At 35.7% G+C, this 13,167-nt stretch overlaps 1 protein-coding gene across 5 annotated transcripts in view; it reads right to left on the bottom strand.

Moving 5' to 3' along the window:
• Positions 1-420: 420 nt before the first annotated feature.
• Positions 421-13,167, bottom strand: part of Rfx7 (regulatory factor X7) — a 124,115-nt gene continuing 111,368 nt past the window's right edge. For all 5 annotated transcript variants that reach the window (XM_078049583.1, XM_078049582.1, XM_078049581.1 and 2 more), the window contains 4 exons: positions 12,022-12,106; positions 11,126-11,333; positions 7,731-8,026; positions 421-6,519 (listed from right to left, as the gene is read on the bottom strand). In XM_078049583.1, coding sequence (XP_077905709.1) covers positions 3,247-6,519; positions 7,731-8,026; positions 11,126-11,333; positions 12,022-12,106 — 3,862 coding nt within the window. In that variant the 3' untranslated portion in view covers positions 421-3,246. The remainder of the gene's footprint in view (positions 6,520-7,730; positions 8,027-11,125; positions 11,334-12,021; positions 12,107-13,167) is intronic.

Below are 13,167 nucleotides of genomic sequence, written 5' to 3'. Positions count from 1 at the left end.
GCCTACATTGCATTGAAACACAGGTGGGCTTTTAATTTTTCTTCTATTCCATCTCCCCCCCACTCCCCACCCATTCAAGGCTCCAGAAATAGATATCTTGGTACTCCCCAGGCGAACATTTTAAAGGAAATATTACATGAAAGACCAAAAGAAAAAATGGCAATTTGGACCACATAAAGCTCTATGCCCCATACCTGGTAATAAATCCCAATTAAACAGCAGAGTTCCAATGAATGAAGATGTTGTGTTGTTCTGGGTTAATAAAAGAGCAGATTAGCAGCTCTATTCTGATTTGTGCTGATTTTTATCTACTTCCCCAAATTTTATAAGATAAAAAGTAATACAGCATTGGGCCTATTTACAAAATGGTGTATTGCCTGTATAAAATATATCTCATAAATCACCTTAAGATCCAGTCAGTTTAATATAAAATGTTTTTAATTGTTTTGAAAACATTTAAAAAACAATTTTGAGCACTTTTAATAAAAAAAGAGAACTGAAATGCTACTGCAATATTCAACTACTGTAGTTTCAGCAGGTACAACAGACAACAAAACACTGGGGAAATTTGACTTTTTTGCACTAAATGAAAACATGAAACAGGGCTTGTTTTTGTTATTTATGGTGTAGTAAAGCACATTGTAGTACAAGACTATTATTTGAACCTCAGATGCACTGCACAAAAAAAAAAAAACACTTTCCTTCTTTTCAGTTCAAAAGTCAGTGCTTATTGCAATTATATGCAAAATTATTTACTTCATGAAGTCTTATCATGATAAACAGTATGCAAAATGTTTCCAACATCAAAACAATGAAAATAATCTGAGAAAAGAACATATTCAACAACTAAGCAGAATTAGTAAACATAAAAAAGTAAATAACTTGTGAATAACTATGCCTGCCTGGTTAACACTGAACCAGTTTCAATACAGCCAAGAAAAAAAAGTGGTTACAGGAATACCTAGTACTGTACAAGATAAGTCAATAACACTCATGCACATTTTGTGATCATGTATTAACATGGTGAAGCAAACTAAACTTAATTCTTCCTGCTGTAATATTCTCATGTAAGAGAATAAGAAATAGAAATATCTCATTGAGATCAATGCACATTGCTACATAAGACAATTTTATCTGTCACTTTGATGACATCTTGTCTTTTCATAATGAAACACATTTAAAAAGTTTAATCTGTGGACTGTATTGGTTGCATTTATCCTAAGAGATGTGCCTACCACAGGTTCAACAAATTTAGTGCAATATATGAACCCCGGAAAGTTTGCTGGACGAATTCAACCAAATTTAAAGAGTTTGCTGCAATACTGTACAGGGGGTTAAAAATCCTCCAGTCTTTATATTTTTATCAAAAAAGATTTCCATTATTTTTATATTAGTAGGAAGCTAATAATGTAAACAAGGGATTAGAATGGCCTCAAAATCTCCTTTTCAGAATGTCTCATATAGAAAGGCTCCCATTATTTGTTAAAAGAAATCACACAGTTTCCTTTGGGTATTGCATACTTTGGTGTGCAGTAGTGCTGTGTCTCAATGTACAGTGAAGAAATAACTAGCATTGAGGAAAAAAAACCTAACAGATCATTAAATCAAGATAACAGCAAACACACACAAATGCCAATAACTAGGACATATCAATATATAAACCTCTGAGCCAACCCTAGCACCATTTATTTATCAAAATATGTTAATACCCTACCTTTCAAATTTATTGAACAATAAAAATTTTATTAAATTAAACCCTTCATCACATGTGTTAAATATTCGTTGATTGTGGTCTTCTGATTGGTTTATGAATTAAGGTAAAGAAAAGCTTAGCTAGGTTCAAGGTAGCATAGCAGATGGTTTAATGTTAGCTTTAAAAACTTCACGTTAATCTCTTTGAAAGTGATCTTGAAACTCACCTAAATGGAGCTGTCAACTGGTGAGTAGATTTGTGTCAACATGAAATTCATAAATATTATCATAAAACAAAGTGGGAGCCATAGAGAGAAACATTTTAAAACAAATCCTGAGTGCTTTGCTTCTTTTGCAATTGTGTTTATCACAATAAATAAATTAAGCATGTAATAAAACATTCCTCTTCTTCAAGTACTGCTATTATCCCCTTTGTTTTATTAGAGATATAAAGATGTGTGGCTTCAGACCTTAGAGGGTGAAATGTTTTTTTTTTTTTTTTTTTTGCTCACGTTTTAATGTCATTTCCTTCCTGCTTGTTTTTCAAAGAGACCCCATGATCAAATTGCATTATTATATGCAGGAGGAGCAAAGGATTGAGTCACTAAATTGAGGAAAATAACTGATTACTGAAGAATATCATAAGGAAAAAAACTTCAAAATAAATCTTAAATAGAATTTTAATATGTATATGCAGCCATTGTGGTGGGACTAGGAAAATACCCCTACCTCAACTAGCAAATAATAAAACATCAAAGTGTTCTAACATGCTTGTATTTACCCTATGAAATTACAATGTCTGGAGTTATTTGTTTTGTGTGTGTTAGCTCCATATTAAAATCAACATTTTAAAATTGGACTAATGCAAGGTCACAAATATAAATGGCTACTAGTTTTTCCTTTTAAAAAATTTAGTGCAGCTCTAACTTTCCTTAAATTAATACTTATTTCCATTATTTTATCCTATTTAAGCCCTTCATTGTGGGTATAAATGGTACTGAAGCCCCAGAAAGTCCTACAGAGATTTTTCATCCTACAGTAGCTCTATGCTTCAAGCCTAAATATTTATAATAACCTGAATATTATCCCTGTTTCAAGGAAGACCTTCTTGTCTACAGTTCACCTTAGCTATGATTTCATATCTAAAAGATAATGCCAACAATGAAATAGCCTATACTTAAATGATGGTTTCTTCTAAATTTTGTGCAGATCAACTAATGAATTAAAATGAACTTATACAAAATAAAGATCTAGACTGCTCTTGTAAAAGCTGGATAGCTGATTTTTTACTAGCAAACAATGTGATTAAATGGGGAACATTATAAAATTTAAAACCTAATACTTGTTCTTCTACAGCCTACTGTCTTCAGAAACTTGTTAAGAACCGAGGCAAGTCTAACCATTTCCTACTGAAGAAGAAACCACTTCTGCAGCAAACGCTTTTAAAATGTCACAATTAATAGTAAGTGTTTCTGCTGCGGGAGGCACTTCCATTAAGACAAATACAATACATATGTCTTTAGATACAGTGTGCTACATATTATAAAACACAATTTAACCCAACATTTCAACAGTAGGATGGTCCTTGCTTTCTATCCATTCAAAACCTGATGAAGTCATAGAGTTCATGGATTCACTGCAAATTTGTTGAAATAACGGGTCATTCTTTAATTCTTCCAGTGTAGCTTCATCATCTTGTCCCTGCTGACGACCTGGATCAAACAGTAGATTTGGGTCTAAAGTGTTCAAATCATTGATGCTGCCTGAGAGGTCAGAAGACAACCTGATATCACTAGAGAAATCAGATGCAGTGTTGGTAAGATCAGACGCTACCTGACCTACCAGCTGCTGGTTGGTTTGCAAGCTGTCTCCACTCAACAGGTCTTTAACAGTGCTATTGAAATCTAATTGTTGCTCTCCAATTTCAGATTGTGCTTGATTATCTCCAGGAGAAAAACTGATCTGATCGGTGCTATTACTTTTGGTGAGGTAAGATGGTGTTTGGAATTCATACACAGAAGTGCTGGAATCAATCATATTCTGAGAGTTGGCACTAGGAAAAACAGTGGAAGTTTCCAAAATCTGGGTGAGATTCATCCGGGCTGTGTAATTTGAGGGAAGGTTGTTCATTCCCAAACCTCTCACTGCATCATCATTGTCAGAATCAAGTTTATTCAACAAAACATTGGTTATTTTTTTACTGTTAGTTTGCTTCTGAAGAGCATTTGGGAAGGCTGTCTGCATCATGACTGTTAATGGAACTGACTGACTTCTTTGAGCTATGGTGTTGGCACATGCATCTGTGTGAACATTTGCGAAAACATGAACTTCTGGGGCTACTGGGCTTCCAAAGGGGGTCACATTAGATCGTGGGATATTAGACACTGGATAGAGGGTGCTTCCACTAAGATTACGTTGGCGATGGACAGCAGGGCTCACACTCCGGCATCTGAAGTTGCTGCTGGCAGATGAATTAGTTGCTTTATTATCAAGAGGCGCAGGGACGGCAAAACCTTCCTGTTTGTTGGTGTTATTTACAGTGGCACCTTGATGCTGCACAGGAGAGACAGGAGTCAAACGACCAAAATGAGTGTCATGATGTCTGGATTGAGATTGGTAAGACTGTCCAGGCACAGCAAAAGCATGAGGTTTCCTGAAACGATCTTCCACTAGTTCCTGATAGCTTGGGAGAATGCCATGGCCAGAAACTGATGAGTTACCAACCCCACTATACCCATTATTCATCCATTCAAGCTTGGTTTTATCAGGGTGTGTGGCCATGGGTCTTTGCATTGGTTTCACAGGACTGCTTGAGACAATGCTGGCATCATGATATGCCATACTGGAGCTTATTGGGGTGAATGCAAATGGATTCCTGCATTCAACAGGGCTGGGAGGGACACTACTGCTGCAATTAGAATGTGGAGTACCAATGGGTGTATGTCGGCTACTTCCTAAAGCACTATCCACAGGTGTAGTCTGGGCTAACCTGGAGCAAGGGCTCTCCCGTGATAGACTCTGAGACCCGGCAATCATTTCAGATGTAGGAGTTGGAGTTGGTGTTGGGGTTGGTGTAGGAGTGGGTGTGGGTGTGGGTGTGTGAATTGGAGTGCCATTGCTATGGATTGGATGATAGAAGTGGGTGCTAGAGGCATGAGATGACATTGGAGCTCCCGGAGTTACTGACTGACTCTGAAGGGTCATTCCCAAACAGTTACCATATGAATGTGAATTGTTCATTGACATTTGCTGCTCCATAAGCACCAGTTCTTCCACAATACTATCTTGAGTAAGTTCATCATCAAAAGGAAAGTAGCTTTCATTTGTCTGGGAAACAGAAGGTTCAAACTCTTTCAGTTCGGATTGCAGAGGTAACTGATCTGAAGACTGTGCTTGTATTTGATTCAAAGGAGATTCTTGTATCTGGCTATGTAGCTGCTGGCTATATGCACCCTGTGGCATTCCTTCTAATTCCCAAACGGATTTCTCTAAATCATTGATATCAGAGTGCTCTGGAATTGTCATAACACCAATATCTTGCTGTTGTTCACAGGTGGCAGATATAAACTCAGAATCCTTAGTGACTTGTTGCCATTCATTTGTATTAAAGCTGCCATCTGATTTTGAATCATTGTCCAAGAGAAAGACACTCCCTTCAAGTTTTACTTTTATATCTGGAGACGATGATGGTGTCGTTTGTTGTTCCAAAGCTGAATCACTGGTAATAAGAGCAGAACCCAAGGGTTGATTTTCCACCATGTGTGAATTGACACTGATTGATACCTTGTTAGGAATCTGAGCACCTGCTGTTGAACTTTCTGATTTCCCTGAATGTGGAACCTTTTGGTCCTTCTTAACATTGCACGTTTTCTGACCTTCTATGCTAACTCCAGGAAGCTGTTCCACAATTGGTTTCTTTACAGGAGGCACCTGGGACTCTTGCAATGTAGAAGATAGTCGTTTTCTTGGACTTCTAGTGCATAATTTTGGGTCTTTATTTATTGAGTCACCATTAGATGGTGAGCTAGTGCTGGTGAAAGTTAGGTTCTGAGTAGCAACTGAGAGAGTGATAGTGCTTTGATTATTGCCTGTCGAAGTGCCTGGCAGAACTTCATTACAGCGACTTTTACATTTGGTCCTCTGGTCACAGACCTTAGTTGCTTTTATTTCAATGACACCTTCATTTGAAGGTTTTTGCACTGCTCCATCTGTATTACTTTTCTGCCCCAAAAGAGCACTAGGTGTTTGGGGAATTTTAGCCCCATCAGAGTTTTCTTGGCACTGTACAGGATGCTCATCTAATGATGTTTCTGGCTCCATTTTGACTTCCACAGCAGATGTTCCCCCAGTGCCACTGGTCCTGGACCCAGGAGACTGAAGAGAAACAACAGAACCATTCTTAATCTGTGGAATGCTCCTTGATTCTTCTGTTGTTCCTGTAGCACTATTGACTGAGGCAGAATGTTTAAGAGGGGCATTACTGTTGCTGGGTGTGAGGGATATAGTTGTCATTTTCACCACATTCAGAGAACTCATGTGTGAAGCGGGTACAACAGCTGTTTTGATGGGACTGCTAGTAAAGAGGACAGTAGTTGGAGAGCGAATGGTGAGTGCACTGCTGTTGGCTGGTTTGGGTAAGATCTGAGGGTAACGGTGTCGGGCAGAACGATCCCCACCAGGACTGGCTGGGACATTCTGAGGAGTCTTTGGTGCCTGTTTAACAGACTGCATGTGCTGAGTGACCACCTGTACGTTGAGGGGAAGAACTTTGCCATCAGAAGAACTCATAGGATTTGGTGAAGTTACCAATTGCCTGGTCCGCTGGACCTGTGAAAAGATGGGGAAAAAACAAAACAAAATGAGATTTAACAAGTCCAGGATATAAAGAGAAATTTGTATACCTATATAATATTGAAGCATTTGTTAAATGTTAAAAAGAAAAACAGTTTGCCTATCAGTAGGGAGTCTTTTTAGATCAGCTGCTAGAAAGACATAAATATTTAAAAAGCTATAACCATAGTGCAATATAGTTATTAAATGATGATACATAAAACATTAAGATACTGCTCAGTTAACAAGGTTAAAAACTTCACCCTTGTTATGAATACTTGCTAAAATAGTGATTTAAAGAGGTTATAAGAAAAGGAGATAAAATCTTGAAACTAGAAACAACTATAAAGTATCTAGTGGATTTTATGCCAACAAGATGGCTCATTTTGAGGGAGACTGTCTTATAAATGGGTGTACCTTGGACTTTAGTAACTAGATCACTATAGATAAGATTCCAGACAAAACCACTGGCTACCCAAGTCTGCTCTATAGTAAATACTCCAGATATTTCATGTTTTAATGACATGACAATGATACTAACAAGAACAACAAAAATAAGATAAAATGTCCCCTAATAGTACCATCAATAATAACAATGTATCACTTTACTTCAGCAGCATGCACTTTTTTTTTTTTTTTTTTTAATGTCCCTTCACCATCAGTGAGACTCTGTCTCCAAACAAAATACAAATAGGGCTGGGGATGTGGCTCAGTGGTTAAGTCCCCTTGAGTTCAACCCCTGGTACCCACCCCCCCCAAAGTCCCTTCATCATAACATCAGTTGTGTGAGAAAGGAAAGGAGACTTTTAAGTTATATTTATAGATAAGGAAACAATTTAAAATAATTAAGGGACTTGCCCAACATCCTACTCCTATATCCAGCAAGCCAGAGATAGGCGTATATTAGATTACCATCAATTCACACTACAGTTTTGTTCTGTCTTAATGTGAATAAAAAATCTTGAGCTCCAAAGTTTACAATTACTTTTTTTGGGTTCAGCCAGGGAAGATACAACTGAAAATAACTCAAGTAGTTATATGCATAGTTTATGTATCTTGGATCTTCACATCTTAGTTTTATAGATAATTCTGTAACCAATTCTGAATGAAAGACAACTGTGGGAATCTATTTCCTTCTCACCTGCCTCTTTTAATTAAATGATTAACTTCCCACCAACCCAGAAAGGCTAAACACCACTTAATATTACCGGAATGGGACTAGGGACAGCTGCCACAACGATACCAATGGGTTGAGGAGAAAGAATTGCAGGATTTCCATTAGGAAGATTAGCCACTCCATTGGCTGTCGCGCCTTCTGATTTTTTTGCTGAGGATTCTCCTGGCAAAGGGGATTGTAGTTTCTGTTCTTGCTGCTTTTTCTGGATTTTCCTTTGCAACTGCTGTTTAGCATCAATAGGAGATGGCAAAGTCTTTACTTGTGGCTGAAAGGAATTACTTTCAGCTGTAGGTATAAAAGCAGAAGGCTGGGTAATTCCTTTAATTCCTGAAAATAAACAAAGGAAAGCTAAGTAAATACCCTCCTTTATAAAAGAAAGCTACAACTTGATTTCTTTGAATATGTAGCCATCTACTGGACAATTCAAACACATGAGCAAGTTTTAAGTCAATTTCTTACTTCAGCAGTCAATTTAAGTCAATTTCTTACTACAGCATTAAATAATTAAGACTCCCAAATTTATAAATATTTTTCAATGTGATTTTGAAATCTTAAAAATATGGTTCAACTCAGGTGACAGTTTTAGACAAATCAATAATAACAGATGATTTTAAAAAGTGTACCCATATTATAAATGTGCAAAAGTTGAGATAAATGCCAAAATAGCATTTTTACATTTTATCAGATGTCAGTAAATTTTCTTATCTTCTTCTCTATTAGAATGAAATTCATTCATTTTCATAAACATTCAGCTCAAAAGAGGCAACTAATAAATATTTGTTGAAATCATTCCATATCCTAAAAAAAATTTTGTGGGGAAAACAGGATTTTAAGCCTACAAGAAATTCATAAAAATGGGCACCGCTATTTTAATTGCTACCACATGATAATTCCAGTATGACCTCGAGAGATTTAAGAAAGAGAATTTCATAGTAAGACTAAGGTTAAGATATTCTGAAAAGTGTCAGTGAGAAAACTTTTTTTAGTTGTACACGGACATAATATCTTTATTTTTATTTATTTGTTTTTATGCAGTGCTGAGGATTGAACCCAGGGCCTTATGTGTGTGGGGCAAGTGCTGTACCACTGAGATACAACCCCAGCCCAATGAGAAAACTTTTTAATAGTAAGATAAACAGTAAAAAAAAGAGGAAGGAATGATAAGATACAAATTTTTATAAATTGTGTAATAAAATTAATTTTTTAAAAGCTAATTTCATGTTAAGATAATTAGAAAATAAATTGTGGTTAGTAAAAATATGGGGAAAAGAAAGGGGAGGAAAACACTATCTTCTGGACTACTTCCCAGCCCAATTTCTGCTTTTCTTTATTTTAGAAAATAGCAACAACCAATGGGTGGGGTGGAGGGTTAGGGGGGCCAAGAAAAAAGAGAAGAGACTATAACTTTCCCACACACTCACTGGTCAGTAATCCCTCATCTTTACCTCTTTTTATCACATTGTATTGTTTTACTCTTCAAATCCAGCTGCATTGTTTCCTCCTGGCCCCAGAACTCAGCTGGACCCTGCACCCTGGAGAGCCTCTGCTAATGGCTCACAGTTGGGCTGTCTTGATTCTCCTGCCAGGGTGTCTGAACAGGAATGAGTTCCAAGCAGCTGACTTATGAAAGGACATTTGTAACACAACCTGTTCTTAATATGGAGACTATATTTATAAAAAATCAAATTCACAGTCAAAGGACAAGAATTAATTTACCATCAAGAATGTTTAAAAAAATATATAGAACAAAATTTCAAAAGATTTAAAAAATGTTTTGAGTAATGATAAATTGGCAAAGTGAATAGTCTTTCAAGCTAACTGCTTTCAAAGAGAAAACACCTGTCATTTTTAGTACTTTCATTTAAAGAAAAACCTTTATTTACACTTATACCTTAAAAATTCACTCATTTTATTCATTCAACATTTCTTTCAGATTTGTGAATAAAGTGGGAAATAAGAGAGATGCTAATGATTCTTTCCTCCACGACGCCTCCCAACTTTTCATTCTATTGAACCCTTATTGGTGTTAGTATGGCAGGAAAAAGAGAACAAAAAAAGTTGAAGAAGAATAAAGTCTCATTTATCCAGAAGATAAGGCAGTATGATATAACTAAGTTAACCTGGGCTTTGGAGACAGACAAATCAGGATTCAAATCCTGACCCCACCACTTATCTGCCCGCGGATAAGCTACTAACCTCCCTAAGTGTGCTTCCTGATCTAAATATTGTCAATAAAAATCACCTATCTCGCAGGACTGCTGAGGGAATTAAATGAAGGAACACAGGTGAGCTATCTATAGCCACAGTGTGCTATTCAAGCACTCTCTAGCTTGTGTGTATGAGTGAACAAATTTAAGTAGTACACAGTTTATACGCATATAGGAAAAATTATGACTAGCTCTTGTAAGAGACTGTTTTGCTAAACTTGGTCCTGAACTATAAAATGAGAGGATAGATTACATGAACATGTACAAACACCCAACACATACTGTAATTCTGGTCAGGATAAATCTACTGTAGATTTAATACTTACAAGAATCATCTTGGAAAACAAATTTCATATTAACATACTTTCCATATACACAGAAATAATTTTCTAGAGTAATCAGATTTATTCATTCTTTTTTTAAAAATATTTTTTAGTTGTCAATGAACCTTTATTTTATTTATTTATATGCGGTGCTAAGAATTGAACCCAGTGCCTCACACATGCTAGGCAAATGCTCTACCACTGAGCCACAACCCTACCCCCTATTCATTCTTCTTTAGGTTTATAAGGTATGATCAAATAAGGCATTTCAAAAGTTTCATTGAAGTGATAATTAGACAGCTATTAATTTAAAAGGCAGTCATTTATTCTAACACTACTTTTAATTCCTCAAATTAATTGTCAATTCAAAAAAATTATTCTTTGAGCTCAAATTCTCATTTGAATGAGTATTTTAAAAATATTGCTCGTTACTTTATAGTAATACTTGACACGTTTTATTTCTTGTGAAATAAAGTTATCTGTGTCACAGTGTCCAAAGACCATTTTATTTATAAACTAACTTTCTGGGATAGGATTCTACCATGTAATTTAAAAATCTTATTTAATCCACTAGTTACATACATATATACTTAAAAGTACATGTACATATATTCTTTAAATTTAAAAACAGCAATGAAAAAATTAATAAAATATCTTCAGGAGAATCCAAATAGTTTTATATTACAGCAGATATACAAAACTAGAGCAGTAAGTTCTATAATGAAAGAATTTTTATTTTATTGACTTAATAAGTCCCTCTGAATTTAGTGTAAAGTGAAGTAAGAAGGAACTCATATAAATACTAAAAAGATGAAGTTTTCTGGTTAATCTCTACTTCAGCTACCAACTCTAAATACAGTAACACTGCCAGTTTTAGCTTAATAATAATTTCATACCTGCTGGTGCTGCTGCCATTACAGTTAAAGCTGCCATTGACTTGGTGCCTATATAGTGACTTTTTACAAGGAAACGGGCTAATTCCAAGACTGTGTCAAACGGCTGGCTTAACACTTTCTGGGCCCACTCACACACAAGACGGCAAGCAGAAGATATAACTTCCTCATCAATATTTTGAAGCTGCCCGGAAGGTTCAGCTCCTTCCAACTAAACAAAGGCAAAAAGGACAAGTTAACTTTTAAGTAAAGTTTAGAGAAATTAAATTGAAAACATTCAAGACATGTATTTTTATTAGGAGATAAAATCTAAATCTGTTGGGCCAAAGTAACATGAAGTAGCCTATTGGCAGATATAAGAGACCCAAATGTACCAGTGTACAGCAGTCAGCAGTATCTGAATATAACATTTCAAATGGTTGTTAAACATAAACAGACTAACAGATGTTTTAAATCTTTCTAAAAGCTGAAAGTTAGGGATGCCAGTATAACTATGATATATTTTGTCTTATCTTACAACCTACACAAACAAGCACACAAAGTAAATATATATTATGGACAAATCTACAAACCAGTAACTTTGGGTCTTTGTTTTCCCAAACTTCAAGTTGATATGCACTAATATCTTTCAACCACAGTGGGATATTTTTGCTTATTTACTTGTAAAGAGCAAATTCCTGGTTCTTGGTTCCAGACAAATGAGGCTTTGAAGAATGCATTTCAATTTTGATATAAAGGTATATAATTCTACCTTCTCTTTTTGGTGTGTGTGTGTGTGTGTGTGGGTGGGCTGAGGATTGACTCCAGGACCTTGTACATGCTAGGTAGGCACTCTACCATTAAGCTATATCCTAGCCCCCACAATTCTACTTATTAAAAAGACATGGTAGAATTCTTACCCCATCTCCAGTTTTGTGAAAGTCAAGGTTGGGCAGTGTTGGCATATGAACAAAAGCTTTTTTCCTTAGTCCACTGTAACAATATGTAATAAATAGTTAAGGTCTAAAGTACTCCAAAGTAAATGGACTGCCTATATAGACAATACTTGAGAAGTAACCATACATGAAATGAGAATAAGATTAGCATGAAATAACATGTACTTTCTGAATTCTTCAGTAAGAAAACACTTAGAAATAAAGAATACTTTTATATTCTCTTGAAACTGGAATAATTCTTATAGAATGTTAAATATTACTATTCTAAATGCAATGATTCTCATCTGTTACAAATTTTATGAATAAATGTTCCTAATATGCTGTGCCAGCCACCAGTAACAAACAGGTCAAAAGGAAAGGAATAGCCGGATGGAAACCTGGCACAGGGAAGGGAAACTTTAGCCCAGGGCACTAGGACAAAAACAACTCTCCAGAGTGTCACAAGGGCTTTAACCTTTTCATTTCTCTTTTTCCACTGAAACATACGGGATTATCACCTGTAACATGCCAAAGACACATCAAGACATTTTTGTTTATATTAAGGAAACAAGGATAGGTCATGAACCAACTGGTTGAAGAACACCTGGAACTATTTTAGAAAAGTAGCCTTCCTCCTTTCCCCTTTCTCTCATCTCTTCCATAGTAACTAATTTTATGTTTTGAAAAAGGCTAAAAGCTTAGCAGGGAGAAAATGAATGTACTCTAACACCATCTTCTTCCAAAAGTATAAAAAATTTTAATAAATACTTAATTTTCATTTCCTTACTTCTGTTTGTTCCTAAGTATTTTTTCATCATAAGAACCTTTCCTATGTCCTCACTGCAATTTTAATACAGGTTTTCCACAAACAATTTATTGAATGTTGACTATTATTATTAGTATTATTACTAAGGAGATCCCCGTGTTTCTAAGTTAGAAGAGAGGACATAAGCTAACATCTTTTTCTACTTTTGGTGATATAATTTATAATTTCTGAATATATATCTCATTAATCCTTTATTTTTTGGTACCCAGGATTGAACCCAGGTCACTTAACCACTGAGCCACATTCCTTAACTCTTTTTATATTTATATTTTATTAAGAGAGTCTCAGTAAGTTGTTGAGGCTGG

The sequence above is a fragment of the Ictidomys tridecemlineatus genome, chromosome 5 (assembly GCF_052094955.1).
Source record: "Ictidomys tridecemlineatus isolate mIctTri1 chromosome 5, mIctTri1.hap1, whole genome shotgun sequence".
NCBI lineage: Eukaryota > Metazoa > Chordata > Mammalia > Rodentia > Sciuridae > Ictidomys > Ictidomys tridecemlineatus.
Note: the sequence above shows the minus strand (reverse complement) of the source record. Positions and strands in the feature narration are given on the sequence as shown.